This window comes from Calonectris borealis, chromosome 15 (genome assembly GCF_964195595.1).
Source record: "Calonectris borealis chromosome 15, bCalBor7.hap1.2, whole genome shotgun sequence".
Lineage (NCBI taxonomy): Eukaryota > Metazoa > Chordata > Aves > Procellariiformes > Procellariidae > Calonectris > Calonectris borealis.
Genome location: NC_134326.1, coordinates 6,866,678 through 6,892,461, shown reverse-complemented (window position 1 = coordinate 6,892,461; position 25,784 = coordinate 6,866,678). Strand labels below are relative to the sequence as shown.

Here is a 25,784-nt window from a genome sequence, read left to right as displayed (position 1 = left end):
TTGCTCTTTAAGTGCTTATATTCTGGTGCAACAGCAATGGTATGCAGCGTATTGTGCTACTAAAAAATTCAATAGCATTCGTACGCCACTGCCTGAGCATTTCTGCCAGTAGGTCGCATGTGCAAAGATAGTCAGGGTCCTCCTCCTTCCTGCCTTTTCCTCATCCTCTCCCCAGGTTCCATACCTTTTGTCCGTTATCACCACAGCAGGTGTCTTGTGTCAGATAGAGGCCCAAAAACATGTGAATGAAGAAGCACATAATTTAGCAATTGATTTACAAAGCAGACACTGAAGGGAAAAATGCTTCTCTCTCTGATACCAGCGGGCAACCGCTAAATCATCAGCCTACGCGAATGCATAGTACAGCCATCCGCGAGGCAATTTTAAGGTAAACTAAGGTAAGCAGCATGCCATGGCTAGCAGCTGGAAGATGTCAGAGAAGGGTAACCGAGCGGAGCCTGTTTCTGTGTCGGGGTTAGTCGCGGGGACTGGCTCCAGGACCGCGCGCCTCCCGCCCCGCCGCCCTCCGGCGGCTCCCGCGCAGGCGTTCACAACAAGTCGGTTTTGCGTCCCTGTCACAGCTGGTTGTCCTTTGCAGTGCTTGTCAAGAGAACTTTTTGGTAATGATAAATTCATATTTGTCTTCTAGGAAAAAAGGAGGAAAACCAGCAGTATTATGCTTTATCTTGTAACTTTCTGCCAGCTCAGTCTCCAGGAGGCCAGTGCCGTATAGGTACCCCAGAGAAATGTTGCTGTGGCCGCTTGAGACCGTTCAGATCCTTAGTTACAGCATTTGACTGTGTTTCTGACAAATCCAACGTGAGGGTATTTAACGGGGGGTGTTGCTGAAGTCGTTTCTTGTGTGTCTGCTGCTTTGATATTTACATTTACTGAATCACTCGCACACCTTCCCACAGTTATCGTCTGTGGTTTTGGTTACAGCCTTTCTGAAGTGGCGGGGGCCACGTTTCTCCCGTTTCCCTGGGGGAGCGCTGCGCGAGGCGGCGCAGGGAAAGCTGTGCTGGTGCGGGGCGCGGGCCGGCGGCTGGCAGCGCCGCGGAGGGAGAGTCGACAGGGCCGAGCGGCCGAGAGGGCCGCGGCCCGGCCTGGCTGCAGGCCGCAGCAGGCCTCCCAGCGCCGGTGAGAAGCCATGAGGTGTGAGAGGAACTAGGGATGACCAGGAGCATCTGTGACGTCAACCTGGCGCTAATAAAGACAGACATTAGTTTCCCAGCGCACAAAACATTTGCTTTGCCCACAGCCGATAAGGAGGCCCAAAGGCTCAAGCAGAGAGGATCTGGCCCTTCTTGTAGCTGAGTGAAGACCCAGGCTTTCCTGAAGCGTTTTTTTTTTCACAATACTGAGCTCAGGGTTGGAAGCTTTAATTTAAACTCTAAATCATGCAGAAGCTGATGAAAAGGTATTGAGGGAACAATCTTAAGTTAAGACTACAGGGTTTAACCCCAGATTTCTTACTTTGGTCTAATTATCAGTTAGACACGGTCCCATTGACACTGCATTCTCCCTCACTTCACAAAGCTGACGGTGGTCGTACCCTTCGCGTGCAGAGTTAAGCTGCTTCTTGGCTCTTACAGGAGAAAACTGCAGGTTGCTCTAGTGTAAACCAGTTTTCCTTGCAAATACTAAGGATTTATTGCCATCTATCTAAAGATGCGACTAAAACTGGTGTGGACCAGCTCCTGCGGTTCTCGTACAGTCCCATTGCATTTTTCCATGAGGAATTAAGTTTCATTTCCCTGTTTTGCATGCAGCTGTTAAGTTAGACAGCACTCCTCTTGGCTCCCTAGCGATGGGTTCCTATTAAGGTATAGCGCGTATGTGGTACTTCCTTGGCCATAGTTGGCCACAGAGCATAAAACTGGTGCTGTGAAGGAATTATGAAAGATGCAGTGCCGCAGGGCACATTCTTTCCTCCAGCTCACTTTGGGGGCTGTTACTGAAATCAGTGGAAACCATAAAACATGCGATAAGTGGCCGTGGAACACTTTAGGCTATTTAGGGATACTTTTATTTTGATATCTCCTGTAATGAAACCTTAATATCCTTGCCATTGAATTTACATGACAGATCTAGTGAATAGCCTAGAAAATGATACCACTAATTAAGAGATACCTTAAGGACTGGGTGCAGATACAGGTAAAATGTATGCGTTATGGCCCCATTCTGCAAAATTTATTCTCTTAATTATGGCCATCAATGCTGGCGCAGCTATTCTCAAAAGTAAAGTCTGCATTTGTAGGTAAGATTTTGGAGGCTTGTTCCCAGTGTTCTAATATTTTAAGAGTTGCTAAGTTGCTAAGATATAGGCGGAAAGGTAAGTTTATTTAATACATTTTGTTGAATAAATTTTATGAAATATTACTGTGATCTGTGGTTCACTAGGTTATATCTGAGGTTTTGCTGAAGTGGAATTGTCATGAAAAATAGTATGGACTTGATTCATGATTGCATTATTCCTTTTTCACACTGATATAGCTACATTGAAAATAATTGGCTTACACCAATGGGGCATGAAAGAGAAGCAGGGATGAATTTGGCTCTGGATCTTGAAATGAAATATGTGCCGTTTTCTGTTCGGCATTTGCTGTACCTTAAGAAAAATCATAAGGCAAATTACATCAAATCACACTATTAAAAGAAACATTTTCTTGTTCTGTGCAGTAGAACTGATCTGAAACATTTATGTGTTCAGAATTTTCTCAAAAGCACACTTTTTTTCTTGCCCTGTATTTAAAAATTGATAACCAAGGGGAAAAGACTGTTGAGTTATAAAAACAGTTTTTTTCTTGTAATTGTGTCATCCACCGGTAAAACATAATTGAACTCAAGGTTTGCATTTTCAAGTGACCTTGACTAAAGTTTTACAATTCAAAGAATTCATTTAATGACTTAGACTATCTAGAACGCCAGAATCACTTTACGGGGCAAAACCTGTATGGCTCCCACTGAGGACCCTGTATTCGGCAGAGTCAGAAAGTGACTCTTTCTGCCTCTTCTGGGATGATTTTAGGCTCTGTTTACAAAGAAAATCAGTATGAGGCAGCAGTTCAGAGTGAGGCTGAATGATCTTGGGAGTCTTGTTCTCGCCTATGGCTCAAAGAACCAGCTTGTAAACTCTCTGGGGGTACCTGGCTCGCCAGTCTCCTGGAACCAGTAGCCCTTTATTGGCCCCAGCCTTGGGAATAATCTTTGCTCCATTGCTTTCTGCACATGGAGGCTGGTTTATGTCATGAGGATGACATTGCTGGGTTGTGCATGCTGCATCTTCCGAGCACTGAAATAGTTCCTACAAGGGCAAAGAAGACTGTAGCATGTGTGCTTGGTGAATGTAATTCCTTGGCTCACACCACTATGCTATATTGGTTATGGAAAGAATATATAATGTATTTTTGTCTGTCAGCCCCCTTTGCTCCCTCCTCTCTTCTCCATCCCCAAAGGGAGGCTGCAGGCTCAGGTTTTTTCCTTGATTCAAGTTTTTAAACTTTATTGGTTATTTCTGAGTGCAAGAGGAGGGAGAAGAAGAGAATGATTACATACCTTTAAGTGCCTGAAGATGAAAATCCTCATTCTTAATTTCTCACCTTTAAGCCACTATTCATTTTCTTCTTGAGTAAATACTGTCCCAGAAGCATTAGTGACAAAAACAGTTGTCTGCATGGATGTCCCCCTTGTAAGCATGTCTTAGGTTTTATCCCATTGGTGCTTACCCAGATTTGCGTCATGTGCTGAGTATAGCATAAAGCACTCTGGAGAGTGAATGTTCATTGCAGATTTGAAGTACAATCACAAGTTGATGGGAATATATGTTGTTCTTTCTAGCAAGTTCTTTATAGTTTATTCTTTAGGGATCTTTTAAAAGGCATAAGTCATTGGCTTATGATTGCTATTCAAAGTAAGCTGCCTGACTGTATCTGACGGTACCCTTCCCCAGATTCCCCTTTTCTGCCTCTAGCTCCCTCACCAAGCTGTATCTTCCTGTGAGTATACCCAGGTAGGACGACAGAAGAGGGAGAAGAAGATGATAAAAATAATTTCTCTCTTTAAGAATATTGATCCCCAAACAGGGCAGTTACTCATACAGAGTTAAAACCCACAGACAAGAGAAGCAGGTACTAGTTACCTGCTATGTCATTGCTCCGGACAGGGTTGTGTATACAGACACAGTCGGGGCAATGAAACAACAGAAGCCGATATGCAGCTCCCTGACTCCCTGGTCAGCGTGAAGTGAGTAAGTGCAAGGCACCAGGCTGGGACCACAACCACCTCGACACAGTTCTTGCGCAGGACTTTGGCTGACATGCTCTGCTTCCTCTGGCTAAGGCTCCGGCTCCTGGTTTGATAGCCAGCCAGGTGTATGTCCCAGTAGTTTTTAAGCTTGTACCTGTCAAGCAGGTATATTCTAAATGGACCATGGGCGTGGACAACTGCTAGATAGGGAATTTAATCTTTTGTCGCGGCTTGCTGGAAGAAGAATTGGATGGTGTTATGAGTGGGGAAACATTAGTGGTTTCCTAGCGGGCAGATCTGGGTTATGTTGGCAGGGCACAATCTGTAGGAGACTCAGCTCAGTGTAACTACATATGTCCCTGGGCATCAAGGTATCTTTGTCTTTTTTTTTTTTTTTTTTTTTTTTAATTATTGTTCTGCCCTTTCTGGATATTTACAGTTCTTCTGTTTTGTAAAAGCAGAGTTCTAAACGAGGGACCTTGGTCAAAATGTAGTATCTGTTTACTGTAGTCTTGCTGTTAGTCTCTGTGTCCCTGCAGGACTTAAATGATGCTGTGTACACGTATATTTCAACGTATACATCATCCGGGATGCTTAAGGGTATTGAATATGATTAAGCAATAAGCGTCATTAAAAATATTACTTGAAGAGAAGGGTGTTATGATCATGCCTTTGGATTTCCTCCTTTAGGGCAACCTGTGTTTTAATGACCTCATTGGAGTTTCGTAAACTTGAAAGAGGCCTCAACCTGCCAGATGCTGGCTTCTGGATTTCTTAATACACCCTCTTGTTAAGAGTTCACGTTCATCATAGTCTGCTCTTTATCTCCACTCATATAGATGCTTTAAAATAGCTGAAACTCAGTGATCAAATAAATGCTTCCTTTTTAACCTGGAAAAATAGACATGATTTAAAAAATAATTTAAAATGGAACTTCCCATTATTACCAGTACTATTGTGAGAATTGGGCTGAAAGCCACACAGCTCCTTCCTTGCCAAAATGGGGCATAACCAAGTTTGTTTAGCAGGCTTTTCATGAGTGTCAGTCCTTACATAGAAAGCTCCTATCCTGTCACCTGTTTTTAAATGCTTCAAATTTAGGAAGCCTGCTGCAGATGGTATCAGTAGTTTTACTGATCTGAGGCCTTGGGCAAATTCATTTGAATTGCTTTGAAACTGCATATTCAAAATTCAATAAAATAAGAGGGTCTGATGGTGCAGCTGCAGCATATTCCCTCCAGCTGGGTAAGCTGAGATGTTTCAAGGCCCTGGACTAGCAAAGCCTGGGTGTGATATACAGATTATACAGATAGCTGCCAGGGAAGAGGTTTTGGCAGGCTGGGTGCAGCAATACCCCCTGCCAGCAGACTTGGGAGTAACAGTGGCTTTCATGCTATGTGGCATCTTTTGCTGGCTTTCCTAGACAGAAATTTGTTGGTGCAATAGTGGCAGCAGGCCAGTGGGAGGGGATTGCCTCAAGGGTAAAGGGATGGAATGTAGGAAAAACAATAAAATCAAAACGCTCCAGTTGTTTTGAAAGTGATTGGCTATCCTGAACGCCTTGGTATGGATCCAAAATGATCTGCTCTGTGGGCGGGTTTTGTTAAATTGCATTCAGAAATCATATTTGCCCTTGGGCAAATACCCTTGCTTTTATGCATACTAGGCAAGTCACGTGCACCAAAATGGAATTCACATGGTGCTTTAGTCAAAAAGCTAATGTCAGTCATCATACCTTTTATGCATATCCAGTCCCTTGGTTCTTTATGCCCATTTAAATGTGCAGAAGTGCTTTTTATTATTACCTTGCCTGTAAAGCACTGATATATATAGAGAGAGAGAGAGAGTGAGAGATAGGCCATGTAACTTATTGCAGTATACCCTTCTCTGCATATGTATTCAGCACTTTCAAATATAAATTAAAATCATGAGGCATAAAATATTTTGGTTGTTGGGTTCTGATTTTCTGAGATTTCTGCTGTTGAACTGTGGAAGTAATTCCTTTATGCGCTGTGCGTCCATGCTTTCCAAATAACTACTTCAGTAGCAGTGCATGGCTTATCTTTGTAGCATTGTAGTGCCGGTATCCTTGTGAGCTTCACAGTTCTGGCACGACCAGCACAGTGCCTAAAGGTGAGATAATCAGAGAATACATGCAGGGATGTTATTTGAGCACCATATCGTTGGACTGCACAGTATGTCCCTAGTTACTGAAAGGGCTACCATGAAATTTAATTTAGAATTTTACAGACACATTTTGAATTGGAAATCTCTGTAATAACTTTCCCTTTGCTCAGCCTTTTAACTGTGAAATTCAGTTGGGGAGTTTTGAAGCAGCAGGTAGTGTCGCAGCACTCTAGAGGGATTTTGCCAAATTCAGCTAAAGTGCTTGCAAGTGTCATTTCCATATTTAACTAATTTCAGTTTTTAATTAGCTCCGTGTGAAAAATGAGAGTTCACGCTGAGCTAAGCTGTCAGCACAGAGTCTTGTTTCCTTTCTAGCCTCTCAGGACAATTATTGCAGCATCCTCTGGTTTTTTCAATGAGTGCTTAGCCACTGCACGCTCAGTCCCTCCTATTGTTCCCTGACAGGAGTCAGTGAGTGTGTTGTGTCTAGCTTGCTAAAATGGAGAAGATAAGTTCTGAAAATATTTCAAATACAAAATTGGTTTAGTAAAGGTTCAAAGAACTTCATAGGTCTGACTCAGAAATATACAGCAGAGTATAATGCATTCCTTCCTCAGACCTCACTGGTGCTGTGCAGTCAGTTGCATTGTTCAGAACAATATCTGATCGTTTCAGCTTCATTACTTGCTGCATTGGGTAATATTACCTTTTGGAAAGCACAGTGTGAAAGCAGTTTCCTTCATGGTGCTTTCTGCAACCTGAGTGCTAACAATGCAAAGCTCCAGAGACTGTTTCATCCCAAAGTCCTGCGGTCCTCTATAAAAAGAGAACTGCTTTTGCATAAAATTCCATAGTGTAGTATAGGGATGGACATTTGTTAATCCTGCATCTGAACTGCAAATTTACCTCTGAGGACTTGAATGCAAATGTTAAAATACTTTTCAAGAATGAAGTGAGAGCTGCAGTTTATGTAAACTCTGCAAAAACATGGAATGTGAACAGATTTCTGAAATAATTTTATGAACTGATAGCAATCCTGAGTTACATTTACATGACAGTCATATAATACCATTGTTATTTTTGAAAGAATGCAGTCATTAAATTGTCAAAATCACATTTAAATGGAAAAATAGGTGAAATAACTCTGTAGGTGTTACCACAGGGGTTTTTTTTTAAACCTGTCCTAGAAGGTGAGATTTGTAAAGATTTATGAATAGGTTTGGCAGTGTCTTCATTTTAATTTCTGTTCATATCCTAGCAAAATAAAGGTTGTGTGTATTTTATTTCTCACTAATTAGTATGGACAGCCACTTCCAGTAGAAAAACGCAGATTTTCTCTATTAGACCATAAAATCAAATGCATCTTTTTCAAATTGAAATGGATGGAAAAAGATCTCAGCTGTAGCACTTTCTGGGTACTTAAATGTTAGTAATGTTGTGAATGAAGAAGGTAAATACATTGCAAAAACTTGTCAGATACAGTGACACTGAGGAGTTTCTAGTCATTTTTCTTTTAAGTTATCGAGGAGCAGCTTTGATACCTGCTTCCAAGATGAAGCAAATTCTTGAAAGGGAAAAAAAATAGGAAAATAAATTTCATAGTGAAGAGTGAGGCTGAAATGCTAGATGGATTTTCAATATAGTTTAGGGTTTGCTTGGTTTTTTTTAAACATAGTATTTACTGTTTCATCCGTCAAAGAAAAAAGATATATAATCCTGGTTTGGTTGCTGGCCAACTGGGTGTTACAGACATGAAGAAGTAGTACTTGAGCGTTAGGTATGAAGTACTAATGTGTAGTTCTAGCTACCATATATTGCTTTTTGCCCCTTGTAGTGTAAGTTGTCTTCTCTTTGAAGGATAATTCCTGGTTATTTTATTGGTATTATCAAGTAATATTGTTATATATGTTAAAATTTATTGTATTAATCATTTAACATAATTCAGTTATGCTTTACAAAGTGTATGTAATTGAAGCCAAAGGTTTTTGAGGGTATGTAATCTAGCTCATATTTTATTCTATGAGTCATTAATTAGTTGTATACAGTGATGCATATGCTAATGCATTATCACTCATGTCCAATTCACCTTGCAATTTAAACTGTTGACTTCGGCAAGTAAAGTTTTTTATGGGTTGCATTGCTGTTGCCTGTAGAAAACAGTGGTTTTTCAGGCATTGTTATGATATTCGCAGTCTCAAATACTTAAAATAAACAGATAAGTTCTGAAGTGAAACTCTCTCCACTGAAGTCAGTGACAAGTTTGACCTTGATTACAATGGGCCTTGATTTTAAACAGCTCTAAACTGACGGATGATGAGCATTCTGCATTGCTGACCTCAGACAGTGGAATTGGCTTCTGCACCATTCTTGCATTTTGTATGCAAGGCAGAAAGCTTCATTAAAATGATCAGGTATCAGATGCTCTGTACAATAAGCTGGCTTCATTTTTCTGTTGTGGACAGCAGCTCCATCTGTAATAGTGATTTCTGCTATCTTTGCTGTGAATTTTGTTATATCAAGAAGAAGATCAAATTGAGCTAGTCTTAAAAACCCATATTATAAAAAGCAATTTAAGACATAATAGATAAAGAAAAGTAATACAAATATTAATATTTAATTAAGTGTATATTATGATGATGTTCCTTAGATGAATCGGGATGTAGGTATCCAAATTAAATATAATTGTCTTCCATTATGCATGGTGCACAGTGCTTGAAATGGATTTATGAAGACTGGTGTGCTATCATGATGTTTCTCAGGACTTAAAATGCATATGCATGCTTTTCTTCATTCCTATATTGGCTGATGAAATTGTGTAACAGGATGTTTTAGTGATACAGCTGATAATCGTATATGAACACACACATACATACACACAGAAATTCCTTGCAAGTTCTATATTGCTGCAGTCTGAAAATTTGCAACTCTACCACTTCAAAATAAAGCAGTGATCCGAAACTAAAATCCTGGCACCATATAAACCCTTCACTGATTTCTCTGTTTTCTAACATACTTCCATATTAGCATGATCACACTGAAATCATGTCCTCAGTTGCAGCTTGCATCTCCTTACCTGCTCTAGAATTCTAGATGGGAAGATGAGAAGGCACGCATGCAGGAGGGCAAGCTTTCAGTCTCTGCTTTGTTAGAAAAATTACTTTTCCTGTGAAGGCAAAATAAGCAAATTTCAGACTTGGAAACCTGCCAAGAACAAGACAGGTATAAGATTACAGTAAACCCATTATGGGAAATGCTTAATAGAAATCATGTAAGGACAATGGAAAAAAATTTTCGCAAAAACATAACTAAAGTCCAATTTGATAATTGTTTTTAAAAAAGTTATCATTTAAAAAAAAAGACAAAGGAATATGAGTTACAAAGCTGTAACTGACTGGCTGTGTAAGATATTTATCAAATAAAATTTGTATATTTGATTTTCATATATGTTTCTATTCTGGATCAGTAGGACGTCTAATTCGCTATACATTAATAATGTCAGCTTTGCAAGGCATATAGAAGGTCTAAATCTGCCTAGATGCTAAATATAATCTGTACCTTTATCTCAGTATCAAGATACATTTTAGGCTATGTTTATATATACCTTTTGAAGCATATCGTGAAAGAAGTGTAAACAGTTTATAGTGTTGAAAATGAATGAGAAGCTTTGGGAGAAGAAATCATATTTACTTTTCATCTTCGGATTTATTTCCTCTTTGTAATGAACTTTTAACTCCAATAATTACTTTGTGTAGAGAGTAAAACCTTAAGTTTTATCATTCATGCAAGGTTTTACAGTCAGGTGATTAAATTAAACTATTCTGTATAATTTCTATTAAGGGAAGAATATACTCTGTGATTAGAAATGATACTTTTTTGCACTGTGGACAGAAATTTGGCCATTCATAATCATGCAGTTCCACTTCATTTAGTGTATGCAAAGGAGTAATAAAGTAAAAACTATTTTCTTATCAATATGGCTAACAATCAGAAGTTGAGTCAAGGTCTGAATACTTTGGAACAGTTAGATTATGAAAATCTTTTTCAACACGTTTGTAGAGATTAGGGCAGTTGCAGTTTCGGAAGATGAACGTAGTCGAATAAATGTTTGACATGATATCCCTTAGGGTTACAATCAGTATTAAAAGTAAAGCAGTTATTCTAATTCTTGTAAGTTCAGGCATCAGTGATATAAGAGAGTATATTTGTGTCTATACTCCTTGAAACACCAGTTTCAAGTCTCACCTAGATTCTTCCTCCTCTTGGAAAAAGAATAAAGACAAGCTGGGTACTTTGTTCATGATAATGGTTTCTCTTAGGTGTGAAATTAAAAATTGATTCAATTTGCTTTGTATTAACATTAAATGCTCACAATTGCTCCAAAAAAATGAGGTTTTCCATTGTGTTTTCATCAAGAGCATCCCTTTCTGTTCCATTTCTAAGCCTGTTTCAGTGGCAGTGTTTTGGCAAGGCTGGTAAAGTGGATATTGTATAATGTGATGTGGGACCTTCCAGGCTGAAAGATGCTGTATTAGGTAAATAAAAATGTAAACACTTTTCTTATTAGTTACAGCCATCTAGTTCAGATGCAAGACCAAAAAGATTGCAGCCTTGACTTTTAGAATTGCTGCAAGAAGTGAGTTCATTTTATACAGTCTCAGGAACTGATTAATCTTGTGCCAGTTTTCTACGCTCTCTACAATCTAAGGCCTGTCACGAGAATAAATGAATAGTGCACTGTATTCTGCTTCTCTTTTAAGGTCTTTGTCGTGAGATTCCAGATGCTGAAGGTAGTATGCAATGCTATTACCCTTCTTGTGACAAAAAGATTGCTCAAAGTGGCAGAAAATCAAAACATTTCAGTAAAGAGGACTGAAACGAGGAAAGTCAGAAAGTCTAAACCAGGGATTCTTTCTCAGTGCCAGTCAGAATGGTGACTGGGGAACCAACAACCACCCAAGGTGCAACTCTTGTTCCTGCAGGCTGAAGCTCTGCTTGCCTGTTGTTATCCTTGGAATTGGGAGCCCGGTCTTCACATCCTCCAATTTTCCCCACCCCCAAAGTAACTGCAAGTGTGCGTAAGCTTTTCAAGTATTTTTGGAAGTAGGAAAGCTGAAGTTGGACATAGAGGAATGAACTTTCAAAGCATTGCATGGCAGATAAGCACACAAATCACATTACTACTAATGGGATTTGTGGGTATATCTTTCACGCTCTGCTTTGAAAATTCATTCCATTCAGTTTACTGATGTGCAGGGGGAAAGAAATCAGTCAGCTGGGAGGGGGTGTGTGACCAATTTAAAAAAAAAAAAATTGCCTTTTTGGGGTTCCCCTATTTTTTCCATGTGAACACAGTGATAATGAACCACCTTATGGCCCTCCTTCCATCTCCATTTTAATCTTTAACAACACATATTCAAAAGAAAGCCATTAATAAATCCCAGCAAAAGTTTTGCTGCTGATTATAACAATACACTCATTCATGGATCCTTTATGGTATTTCTATGAAATGCTCTTGGGCTGGATGCTTCATAAAGCATAAACCCTGTTCTAAACAGTTTATTGTCTAAAAAAGTTTACATGCTGAGGGTGAAATTATGCCTAAGGATTGCTTTCTTATGTTTAAGATTGTGTGAAGTCAACTTTCCTTTCCACTGTGTTTTCCCAAAGGCACAGTATCTCCTGTGTCTCCCTGGTGAGCAGAAAGAGCATGCCTGGCATTTCTGCCATAGAGGGGGGGCACGGTGCTTCCCCCTCTCACACAGCAAGCCCTGTCCTTGCAAAGAGCACAGGAGCAAAGATAAGGGTCTGCCTCTGTTTCCCTCTGCTTATATCCCAGAAGTGAGGTGCTGAAATTCAAGTTTTACTGTGACTGTGTTTTTAGGATCACTCTTGGATTAAAGAAGCACAGAGCTGTATTCTCCTGCAGCTGCGGGAAGGCTAGCAGAACCAGTAGCCTGACACTTAGGCATTCATTGTTTCATAAACTTACTGGGTAATCAGTCCTCACAGCTTTCCTCCTGTAGTCAGGAAATACACTCTGTCTTTCTCTTTGGAAAGTTACAACAAGTTGTTGTTGTTGTTGTTATTTTAAGTAAAACTATTGAAGAGCTCAGGCACAGTTAACAAGAGTAGAAACTTGTAGATGGGTAACGTATAGAAGCTTGTATGCAGGTAACAGTATCAGCTTAATTCAATTGATGGAGAAGTGGAAAAAGGCATGTTACAAGATATAAAAATATGCAGCAGTGCTATTGCAGTTAATGGAATTCTCCATTTTTAACATTGCATACTAAAAAAAAAGTGACTCTGAGAAGTGAAAGGTCTTGTTCAATGTTATGTATAGGATAAATAAGAAAAATGGTTCTTCATTGCGCTCTCTAGCCATAATACAGGCAAACCTATTGTTTTAATGAAAATAGTGTGATCTGTTAATTCTTAAAGTTGTGTATTTTGGTAATGCTTTAAATGGAGTTCCCAAATGAACTTTTAATTTAAATTTATTGAGGAAACATAGTGCATACCAAATGGCATACTGATGATTAAGATGATTTACTGAGAATGAATGACCTTGAAAGTAAGCCATCTATTCATTGTTGAGCTTCAATGGTCACAGTCAATAAGCTGTACTTTTTGCATACATTCTACAACAGTAATATTAAATTTAGATCAAGTGCTCTATTCTTGAAATACTGCTTTAACCTTTCCTGCAAACAATTGAATGCCCACAAGTAGAGGAGACAGTATGATCAGGAGTACATCCAAATGTTTTACATGAGATCCGTAGGATCTTAGTCATGAATATTACAACATGAGTTTATAAATTCCCTAAGTACTGGTAGCCCAGAGAATATTTTTTTTATCTGATCTTTAATCTCTGGTATCAAATGTAAAAGTTAAATTCTTACCTCCTGTGTCCCTGAGATCTCCAACGAGATACTTTGAAAATATGTCTCTCATAATCATAACTGACTCTGCTTTGCTATTAATTAAATACAGTATTTACTGCGCTAGGTTGAGAAATGTGCACAAACTTTGTGGCATGTCAGCAACTGCCATTTTATATACTACATTCTCAGCCTATTTAGATATACTGAAGCTTATGCCCTAGGGTACCTAAAAATCATACTACTTCTAGGAAATGCTTTGTGGCATAAAAACTCAAGGGTTTGCCTATGATGCGTTGATCTAAACATTCGTTAGGTTGTCTGGGCTGGTGGATAGGTAGGGACACGCTGTGGTACAGTGTAGGGGATAAAAATGCATCAAATACTTCAAGAAACGTTGGACTACACCAAGGAGCGTTGTATACATGTAGGAGCAGCTGTATTGGGTCAGATAAAAGTCAAATAATCTATTAACTTACCTCCAGCATCCAAAAGTGGTTGTGTTGTAAGAACGGACAAATCGTATATGTACTGCTCCCGACTGATCTTCCAACCTCTGGTTCTTCTAGGTCCTTTCTGAGATGAGGGGAGGTGGCATAACAATATTGCATGCTTTGTTCGCTCTTCTCATAATGGATTCAATTTTGACTTACTTGAAATTTTCAGGGAACTTTATCACCTAGCCCAAAATTTCCCTTCAGTTTGATAATAGTCAGCTCAGAGCTCATTAGTTTGTGGAGTTCAGATTACTCCTGTCCAGTGTATATTATTTTATCTTAACCGGGTTTGAATTTCGTCTGCCATTTTATGGCCCAGTCACTCGGTTGCATTGCGTCCTTACGCAGTTCTCAGTCAGCCCTTAGTCAACACACTCGTTTCACTTGTGACTTGGGTTGAACTTGAACCTATTTCTCCAGAGGAATAGTAGTAGAACATTAAACTACTATGTTTCTAGTCTTCTAATTCAAGAATTCATTATTCTTGAATAATGCAGTATCAGCAGCAGACTCTGTCACCACCCTGCGTGGTGTGTTTTCCATTTGGAATTCTATCGTATCATATATGATAGGTTTGGATTTTTTTAAAATACTACTTTAAACTTTCCTGTAGCTAATGTATCAAAAATGACAGATGTCCACCCAGCAAGCCATATGGCTTTTGTTTTGCTTTTAGAAAAAGGCCTGGGAATGTGATGAATTTTTCTGAGATCTCTTGGATACCCTCAGGAGGACTCTGGCATCCTTGTCACAGTCACACTAGGTATTCAAGGAAGAACAGAAAGTTCTGGCAGTTAGTCCTGAATTTTAGGAGAGACATCATTGTTTCTCTAGCAAGGAAAGGTGATACTTGTTCACATTGTTTATTTTAAGACTGCTTCTTTTAAGTAACAAAGACTCATATTCTTTGGTAATGATTTTCCAAGCCCTTTAATATATGTTAAAGTGGAGGAACCATAGATTAGAATTTCCTGGAGACACTGTCCCCTTCTGCCGGTAACAGAATATGAAAGGGCATTAGTATAATTGTGAGTCCAGGTCCTTGGATTCAGCAGCTTTCTTTGAGACAACTGCCTCAGCCATCACTTAATACAAGGAGTCATATATTCCATTCTAGCTGCATAACTGACAGTGCTTGTATTCCTCCTGCTGCAAATGCGGCTGAAGGCTGGCCAACAAAATTGCCGAGCAACGGATGGTGTCGACCTCTGTAAAACATCTACAGCTTACTGAAATCTGACTTTGCCAGGCATATTTGTTGCCAAGTCCAAATTTTGTGGGAGAGGACTTTTACTGATGTCCACAATGATGAGATACCTTGCACATAAATAGCGCTTGCAGAATTGCCCATCTGACAAAGCCTCGTTGTCCTCTGTGTTCAGTTTCCTTTAATCCTAAGACATGTTAGCAAAATACAGATCTCAACTGAGATTTAGTTCAGCAAATTGTGTGTATATGTGAACTGTCTTGTAACCTCTTCAGATGTGAGAGGAGCTAGGGAAGGCTTCTTACTTTTCTTGTTATAGCTACCCAATAATCCGTGCTCCGCAGATGGAGAACTGAAAGCACTAGTTAGAATCAAGCGTGGTGTTTTCAGGCACCATGCAAGTTTTCCCCATGCAGTTCCTCCATTGCTCTTTTCTGACCTTCAGACCCCTGTTATTCCTGTCTCGGGCATCTCTTGAGGAGAGGTTGTCAGTTGTGATGAATTGTGCATTCATTTTGTAATGGGGGCAAGTAATCACTACGGAACGAGCCTAACACACTCGTTTCACTTGTGACTTGGGTTGAACTTGAACCTATTTCTCCAGAGGAATAGTAGTAGAACATTAAACTACTATATTTCTAGTCTTCTAAGTAACTGTTACTTTTTGAATACTTACTGAGATCAGTAAGATCAATTTCTGGTGTTCCTGGAGTTCTGTTGCATGATCAACAAGTAGTAACTAGTAAAGAACCACGAGTCTCAGCTGAATAGCATTTAATACAAAGTAAGCATGCAATAAGCTTTAATTGTTTTTTAATGTTTTGGGTTATATTTATTTTTTTCAAGTTATCCAGGTTACCCATCTATATGCACCCAGAAGTGTAAAACGCTAAACTTCTTTTCCTTCATACAAATATTGTGGTGCATTAAAACAATATACAGACCATATGAAATAAAAAATAGCTGTGCAGATAGTTCTTTGAATATATATGCTATAAAATTACATGCTGCTAAGATTTATTAGATACCTTTTGTTTCATCATGTCTGTGATTCATTAGGCCTGATTTGGAAATCACACTGATGTTGCTCAAGACTAAGTAAGTATACTGGAATAACAAGAGTTGCATCATTGTTCACCTCATGAGTGGATGGAAAGGAAAATTCTACTGTTTCCACTCCCCTACAATAGCCTACATATAGCAAATGTGCTTTTAGTGTTTATTTGCTAATGTTGTTCATGATAAAATGGACCAATTTCTTTTTCACATGAGAAGAGGCTGGCCTGTTACAGCATGACAAGATATATCCTGACAAAATGAAATCGTAGTTTGATGGGTTCATTTTGGATGCCAATAATTTAGGGTTTAGTAAGCATGACAACTTGGAAAATTAACGTATGGAAACATTCTGAATTCTGTTCCCTTTTATAATCTTCACATCTTTTTGAGTCACTTAGGGAATACTGAATTTTCTAACAAGCAAGTTGTGCATATCTCCCAGATCTCAACTGGGAAAATGCAGTAGGAATGGGGAAAATGGTGGATCGTTAATCTGCGTATTTCTCCCTTTAAAAAGGAATACCATGGAGTAAAGGGATAAGTGCAAAACCTGATTCTGCCCTGCCTATTGGCAGGCACTGAGTTGTACTACAGAGAGATCTCTAGCACACGAAGACACCAGAGGTCTCTCACTTTAAAAATACATGGTCAAGAGTGACAGGGGAGCACAAAGGGAAGACAGACAGCTTTCTGAGCTTGGAAACCATTGTCCGTTAGACTGAACTCTGAATGGAGTGAGCATTGGGTTTATGGCCAGAATGAGAGAGGACTGAATGGAAGAGGAATGTGGGGACACTATTGAGTCTTAAAGAACATTCAAGAAAGTTTTGCATGTAAGTCTTGTCATTTTTCTGTGGATTTGTATACCTTTTGGGATTTCTTAAAATAATATGTGATTCACTCTAGCAACCTCTATCTTTTGTAAGTCTTAGATTGATCCGTGACAGCTCTGCCACCTGGAGCGATGAACTAGTTCTCTGCTTTTGTTCTTGATGGGCATGCAGGTTTAGCTTCCAGTTTGAGGCGCTTTCGCCCTGTGTGTATGTGTGTGTTGCTGGGGTGGGAGTGAGAGATTATTACTTTTTTTCTAAACCTCAAAGGTTTTACTTCAGAATTTATTGGGTTTATATTCTCATTTTTTAGAGAATATAAATACACAATTCACTATCCTGAGTTACTAGGTTTTAGTGTTAAATGAACCAGATAAATTCTGACAAGCTCAATGTTTAAAAATTAAGTATTAGGTACAAGAACTTAGAAAATATGCTTAAATGTTGAGAGGAAAAAAGCAAACAAACTCAAATAATACCTACATACGTAAGTGCTCTGTAAAATATAATTTATGAATATACCATACATCTAACAGATAAAATGGCACTTTGTTGTGTTTTAAATCTTCAGGCATGTGTTTGTCCCTGAAGGTTAGTCTATAAACCAAATAGGAAGCTCTGGAAATGTGTTTGAGTAAGTGGGCTGTTGTGGAAAATCAATGCTTATCTTGATGGTCAGCTTTGGATCTAGCTGAGTATCCCAACTCAGCTGCCTGGTGAATATCTTTTGGAGAAAATGTGGCCAGTACTGTAATATCTGATGAAAGTGTGTCGTTGGGGAAGAAGGCAAAGCCACAGTGTCGCAGATTATTTAGTTGTAGTTTCAAAAATAAAAAACTCAATAGAAAAAGTAGGAAACAGGCACAAATTCACTAGCCCAAATTTCTCTTCTGACACACATGCACTCAACTTCTGAGTGGATCCCCGTATTTCTAATTAAACAGGCTTCTACTCATTCCTTTGCCAGAGGCATTTTTGTTTGATTAACAGAACAAAAGGTTAATCATATAAATTTGCCATCTCATAGCGTTCTGAAGCAGGAGAGAATAGGTAGCTCCTTGTTCTCCCTGCTCGGCTGCCAGTCAGGTTTGCTATATGCAATGCAAACACGGAGCTTTCCCCTCAGGCCCCTGTGACATACTTTTCTCGAGGTATTCTTGGTAGAAGGTGAATGTGCCTCATGTTTCAGTTGTCTTAGTGGAAGTTCGTAGATCACATAATGGATACGTGAGCTGTGCAAGAGATTGTCATCTTTTCTCTGTCTCTGTAAGGGACTATAGCAGACATGCAAATCCCTGCCCCGTTAGGAAGGAGCTCTAATTGCTCCTACCTAATGTGCATCTATGATTAAAACGCAGAGCAATGGAGTTGTTAATGAAATCATGGCATACTTGGAAGCAGATGGATCAAAGTTTTTCTTAATACCATGTTAATAAGATCTTTTTTAATTCCTTGTCTGAATTTACCTGGTAATTATAAGTTAGCAACTATAATTCTCTTGGACAGACTATTAGTTATGATTTCCTTATCTCTTTGTTGTAAGGAATGGTTCACACTTGAAGCAGCAGACTTTCATCTCTGCAAATGACCTACATTTATGGTTATGCTTGCAATAAAATTTTAAAAAATTGCAATTTTGAATAGACACACTGGGAGTATAAAACACAAAAGTCTAATTCTCCTCTATGACTTGTTTTCATTTTGGGGCTCTGAAATCCACTTAATCTTTATGCACTCTTGGCTTACGGGGGGTGGGCCAGCTGAACTCTGTCGTTGGAGCCCTGTTGTGTGCGCACCGCGTGGGGATTGCTGGCAGCACAAACATGCCACAAGCTGCTCTGCTACCTGGTGTCCCCCGGCCCTCTCACACCTCCGGCACAGATGATGTCTCTCACTCAATGGGGAGAGTCTGTATGAGCTAGCGACTTGTTTGTTGTTTGAGCTTTATGAATAATTTTTCAGTTTCATTGCCATACTGAAAAGAAAATTAGTTGCTTGAGATTAGACTGAAAAGCCTTTTAAAATGTTGTTTTGGCATAACAAAAACGTAGTAATTGAATAAAACATTTGATCCCACATAAAATTTTTGTATATTTTCCAGGAATTCTTAAACATTCCCTAGAAACAAATTTTGAGTAGTTTCTCGGCAAAACATCCTTTTCCGGTTAGTGCTTGATATTTTTAAAAATACCGGATGCTTTAATGTATTTTCAAGTTTTTTTCCTAATAGAAAAAAATGTTGCAAGTTCAGCATGAGTGCAAAATCTGGCAACTGCCCTCTTCACACAGAATGTCTCCTGATTTTAGTTACTATTCTTAGACATCTGCTTGGTCTGTAGGTATGTTTAAGAGAAGGTAATGTTATGAAAGCTGTCTTGCATCTCAGTTGCTTTTGTCAAAAATATGGAGGTTAAACTCTTCATAGATGGTGTGCTGAGGGATTTCCAGGAGTTGGGATAGATGGATTCTGGGGGTGGGAGTTGCTTTGTTTTGTTTTCTTGGGTTTTAGGACTATGTGTATAAATTGGTCACATCTAAATAGATTTCCTGTATTCAGAATGATGTCTCAGGCACTGTAAATTGCAGTTCCTGTGATAAGTCTTTTGCCTTACCTATCCCTAATGTTTAATCTCTGAACACTTAGCTGTGTGGCCACTGATGGTCCATGTGTGACCATGCCAGCTCTTATACAATTGCTTGTAATTGGATGCAAAATACTTGGTAATCTTGTGTGGATCTGACGCTGCAGAAGTGAACAACTGTAAGGGTGCTCATAATCATATCTGTTTTCTTCCCCTAAATTGACAGGGAATCCCCTCAAGCACCATTTTAGTATATAACTGAAAACGCTGTTCTCTCTGGTATGTAGGTTTACGTACATCCTGTGTATATAGGAAGAGTGCTGACGGTGGATGTAGAGAAAGTGAATAAAAACAGTTTTATGGGCTTTTCTATGCCTCACCGCTCCTCTATATTGGGAGGATGCTATAGGGATCATATGATGAAAGTATGGAGATGTATTCAGGTAGCTTCTGTTTATAGAAGGTGAAGATCCACATCAATCCACTAGCTGACTGGTTCAGACCTCATGCATTATGCACAGGACTCATTCAATTAGCCCCTACGGCAGTGCCTATAACTCATGCGCTTGCGAAGGTGGTGCCATGGCCTTTCTCCCACTCCATATCTTACGTCTCAGGCGCAGCTGCATGGCCTCCGCCGTACCTGCCTCTGGCTTAGGGATGGCCAGAGGCCCCGGTGCCGTGCTGCCGCCAGAACGCTCTGCTAGCAGGCAAACCTTCCCCGGCCGGGGCTGCACCGGGCTCTTCGTTGTCCGGCCCAGGTGGCCGAGTTCCGTGCACTGGATTAGAAAAAATTGTGAGGTCAAAGGATTGGCAAAGACTGAGTTTGTCGGGAAAGTTTAATGTATAAAATGAAGACAGAGGCTGTTAAATCTGTTGGTTTAAGTAAGTTGTAATAAACACAAAATAATTGCATTACAATGTCATTAGTACACATAGGGCTAAAGCTAATTTTATAATCAACGTATAAATTATCACATTTAATTTAAACTGGGAGCTAGTATTTGCAGTAGTGCTTTGTTTCCAAGAACGTATCCCCCTGTAATGTGTGAATCAGAAAGGTAGCATGCAATGCCAAAGCCTGAACAAAATGCCCACCTCTCTGTTTTGATACACTGGACTGTAAGTGTTTTTCCTTTTGTGTTTCAGAAATTTAGAAGATCTGATAACTGAACAAAAATAAAACAGATGTATGTCAGTCATCAGGGCTTTCTTCTGGATTTTTTTTGTTGCCTTTTTTTTTTAGCAAATTAACATTCCTCTGAGACAAGTGGCTTTACCGTGTTTTCCGAAAGATGCTTAACTGACATTAGCTGTAGCCTCTCGCCCAACGGTATTTACTTGTCCCCGCTTTGTGTCTCCGGCAGCGATGCACCTCCTGGGGCTGAACTGGCAGCTCCGCCCGGCCGAGGGACACACCTTCCACAACGGGCTGCGGCCGGGCCTGCCGGGCGCGGAGGACGTGGCGGCGGTGCCATCTGCAGGCAGAGGTGAGGCTGCGGCTCCAGGCTCCCGGCGCTTCGCAGGTTTAGCTCTCTTGCAGTTTTCAATAGACACACACTGAGACGTATGCAAAATCTTTTTTTAAGGCTGTTTTTAGCATTGCTGGGGTTTCCGTGTTCTGCCGCTGGTGGTTGTTTGCTGGTTCGCTGCCCAGGTACGGCTGTTCTTACTCTGTCCCTCCATGTACTGGTGCACAAAATCATGTAATTTCTAGAAACTCATCTACTAATGAAGAAGTGCTCCCTCAGATACTAATGAAGAAGTGGTCAGTCAGAAAATACATGTACATTTTACTAGGTATGACATATCCTGTTCCCATGTATAGCATAGAGATCTCGGAGAAAAAGCTTGACGTAGTGGGAAGAAGTACATTGTACTGCTTGGGAGAAGTCAAGAACTTTGGCTTCCAGCTGGGACCAAATCCCTGGGGTTTTTTTCTTTCTCAGCTGTAATTCTAATAGAAAACATCGAAGACAGCATAATTTGACCCATAGTAAATAATCTGTCCTGTGATATTAGTATGAGCAATGTAGGCAACAAATGGATTCTTCTTCTCCTAAAGAAAAACTGTGTTCCAGTGGAGGATGACAGAGACAGGGCAATGAGAAGAATGAGGGAGAATCTAGAAACAGAAATACTTTGTTAAGCTGAGAAAGTATATATTAAAAATACAGAGAAATTATATGTCATGAAAAGGATTTTGATCATTTAAATTGAATGCTTTTTACTGGTGAGGTTCAGGTGTTTTCTTTGCTACATCGCAATAAGACTTTCCCTGGTTATTACAAAAATTATGATAAGAAGACAGAACAGAACTTTTTGATTAGTCAAAGCACCTCACAGGCCTTAGTGTACTGTGAAGGTGGGATGGGGTGCCTGAAACAGAGGAGAAGTAAGAGCAGTTGCTCTTGGTCAACAGAAGAGTTTTGTTCAGAGCTGAGCATCGTCTTGCTCTCAGGACCTGAGGCTGGTGTTGGAATTGCTGATTGCCGAAGCAATTGTTAGAAACAAATGCTAACACAGGAGACTTGCACTGGATGTATTGGAAAAAAATCACTTAAAATAGAGCTGGGAAAAGAAGCTGAGTTGTTCTTCGGTGTGCCCGATCATTTCGTGGATTTGCTTGTTTTCAATAAATGATACTGCTGCACCTCAGCTTCTTCATGTTTTCCGTGGAGGACTAATTTTGGCTTCCTCCTTTTCATGAAATCCTACATCCTAGTGGTGGCAAAAAACTGTAGATTTTCAGACAGTGGTTTGTTGGCTTGGCTTTCATCTCTGGCTGACTGTAGGTCAAACTGGACAAACAGCACATCCCTAAGTACAAGGCAGAATGTTTATATTACTGCTGAACTTCTCCAGATTGTGCACAGGTGAGGGACCCTATGGTTTTAGCCAGGAACCTGAAGAGCTCAAGTCTGCAATTATGGTCACTTAGCAGACAACTGCAGTGTTTAACACGTTTCCAAATTCCCTCCCCTGCAGCTTTTTGTTGCCATCTCTGTGCAAATATAGGGCAGCAGGATTGTTGAATTGGAATGTGCTCATCTGCCTGGGGCACTTCAGTGCAAATTCTGGCACTTTATCCCAGCCCCACTCTAATTAGCTTTGCACATTTGAAGAGGCTGAGATGCCGACTGTTTGGGGAGTGGTAACCTCCTGTAGAGGAGACAAGGAGACAGAACTGCTAGTTATGTCTTAAATTGCTGCAGTTAGCTTTCCTCAGAGCATGTTGGAAAAGTTTACTTGTTCTTCTGACATTTTGTAGAAGGTTGCTGAAATGTTGATAATCTGGGGAAGGGGGGAGAACAATATTTAAGCAAGTAATCTTCCACAGTGGAATAATATGAATGACAGGTTTGGATGAGCACAAGGAATATATAAAAGACAAATTCTCATAGCAGGGAAGGGTAAAAAGTTTTTCTACCTCACCTTTCCTTTTATTATGTCCAAGTTAATATTGCTACCCCAGCAGTTTTTAGGAAAGCCTCTGACAGCTTTTAACACAACAACCATTTCAGGGCTCAGGGCTCTGGCTGTGGAGAGTGACCTTTTTATAATTGACACAACTCAGGATGAAGCCATTCTTTTCAAAACATGGGTCTCCCAAAGAAACCTTTAACCCCTAGACTGAGAACGGCCACTTAAACGCAAGCTGTGCCTACTCAGCAAGCAAGGCATTTTAAAGTAAAGCAATTTGGAAGGCAAAAAAAAAGCAGATATTTCAATTTGATCTGCTTGTTCCTTATTAAAAGACTAAATTCTGGTATGAAATAATGAAACTGCAATTTAAGAGGAATGTAAATTACTTTATTACTGCATTTTCTTATCTGAATGAAAACAAAATTCACTATTAAAATAACACTGTTGCAGGTTTTTTGTAATTACGCACTACATCTCGCTAATACTGGGGATGTCTGAAAGGAGTAGGCAAGTGCAATGGGTAGAAAAATCCTCAGTGCTGCTGTAAAACTGTAAGTGAAGTCCACCATGCTCTGACTGTAAACAAAGCACGAGATAGCTTTTTTTTTTTTTGCCTTTAGGCTCTGGAAGTTGTGCTGAACTAGGGATTTAGATTAAGAGACAAAAGTAAAGAACAATTCCTTTCTTAATACAAATGATAAGGTAGTATCCCTTCATAGTACGTAAAAAACAAAAAGTTGGCACTGCCACGGAATTGTGGAATTGCTACAGGGATGAGATAGATAGTAATGACATTTAAAAAAAACTTTCTGAGACTGAAGCCCATTTCTCTGCTACAGTTGCATAAGGATAATGTTAGAATTTTACTGTAATAAATCTAAATGAGGGGGAAAAGTGGGGGGGAAAAAGCATGTTTGGGAATAATTGCTTCTTCACAAAGAAGTGAATTAGATGACCTTATAGGATTTTCCTATGCCTAGATTCTATTAATCTGTGCCAAAAATATATTCTACATTTAAAATTATGTAGTAGGCTAGACATACATTTCCATAAAATATGTGACAATCTATGTGCTGTTTCCTTTCTAATTGACAGAATATACTATAAAAGTCAACTTTAGTCATTTCAGAGGACATCTAAGATAAACTACCATTTATGTGGAAATATCCAAACTAACTCCAGCTGTAAATCCAAGTAAAGAATGCTTTGGTATAGAGGTTTTGTTTTATGACATATTGTCTTCGGTATGCTCACAAATTTAGCAGATTTTCTACTAATTCAAAATTGACTTAGAATCACAGAATCATAGAATCATACAGAGGTTGGAAAAGACCTCTAAGATCATCGTGTCCAACCGTCAACCCCACACACCATGTCCACTAAACCATGTCCCTAAGGGCCTCATCTACACGTCTTTTAAAAACTTCCAGGGATGGTGACTCAACCCCTTCCCTGGGCAGCCTGTTCCAAGGCCTGACCACTCTTTCAGTAAAGAAATTTCTCCTAATATCCAGTCTAAACCTCCCTTGGCGCAACTTGAGGCCATTTCCTCTTGTCCTATCGCTTGTTACTTGGGAGAAGAGACCAACCCCCACCTCACTACAAGCTCCTTTCAGGTAATTGTAGAGCGCGATGAGGTCTCCCCTCAGCCTCCTCTTCTCCAGACTAAACAACCCCAGTTCCCTCAGCCGCTCCTCATAAGGCTTGTGCTCCAGGCCCTTCACCAGCTTCGTTGCCCTCCTCTGGACACGCTCCAGCACCTCCATGTCCTTCTTGTAGTGAGGGGCCCAAAACTGAACACAGGATTTGAGGTGCAGCCTCACCAGTGCCGAGTGCAGGGGCACGATCACCTCCCTACTCCTGCTGGCCACACTATTTCTGATACAGGCCAGGATGCCGTTGGCCTTCTTGGCCACCTGGGCACACTGCCGGCTCATGTTCAGCCGGCTGTCAACCAGCACCCCCAGGTCCTTTTCCTCCGGGCAGCTTTCCAGCCACTCTTCCCCAAGCCTCCCCAGCGTTGCCTGGGGTTGTTGTGACACAAGTGCAGGACCTGGCACTTGGCCTTGTTGAACCTCATACAATTGGCCTCAGCCCATCGATCCAGCCTGTCCAGGTCCCTCTGCAGAGCCTTCCTACCCTCGAGCAGATCAACACTCCCACCCAGCTTGGTGTCATCTGCAAACTTACTGAGAGAGCACTCGATCCCCTCGTCCAGATCATTGATAAAGATATTGAACAAGACCGGCCCCAAAACTGAACCCTGGGGAACACCGCTCGTGACCGACTGCCAACTGGATTTAACTCCGTTGACCACAACTCTCTGGACTCGGCCGTCCAGCCAGTTTTTTACCCAGCGAAGAGTGCACCTGTCTAGGCCGTGAGCCGCCAGCTTCTCTAGGAGAATGCTGTGGGAGACAGTGTCAAAGGCCTTACTGAAGTCCAAGTAGACCACATCCACAGCCTTTCCCTCATCCACTAGGCGGGTCACCTGGTCATAGAAGGAGATCAGGTTGGTCAAGCAGGACCTGCCTTCCATGAACCCGTGCTGGCTGGGCCTGATCCCCTGGTTGTCCCGGACATGGCTCGTGAGCACCCTCAAAACCAACCGCTCCATGATCTTCTCCGTCACCGAGGTCAGGCTGACCGGTCTGTAGTTCCCCGGATCCTCCTTCCGGCCCTTCTTATAGATCGGCGTCACATTGGCGAGCCTCCAGTCGTCCGGGACTTCCCCAGTTAACCAGGACTGCTGGTAAATGATGGAGAGCGGCTCGGCAAGCTCCTCGGCCAGCTCCCTCAGTACCCTCGGGTGGATCCCATCCGGCCCCATAGACTTGTGAACGTTCAGGTGGCGTAGCAGGTCATTAACTTCATCCTCTTGAATTATGGGGGGTTTATCCTGCTCGTCGTCCTTGTCTTCCAGC

General features: G+C 40.6%; 1 protein-coding gene across 3 annotated transcripts in view; it reads left to right on the top strand.

The window, feature by feature from the left end:
• The window catches only part of TENM2 (teneurin transmembrane protein 2), a 541,337-nt gene that overhangs the window by 389,096 nt on the left and 126,457 nt on the right, over positions 1–25,784 (top strand). For all 3 annotated transcript variants that reach the window (XM_075164115.1, XM_075164114.1, XM_075164113.1), the window contains one exon: positions 20,802–20,924. In XM_075164115.1, coding sequence (XP_075020216.1) covers positions 20,802–20,924 — 123 coding nt within the window. The remainder of the gene's footprint in view (positions 1–20,801; positions 20,925–25,784) is intronic.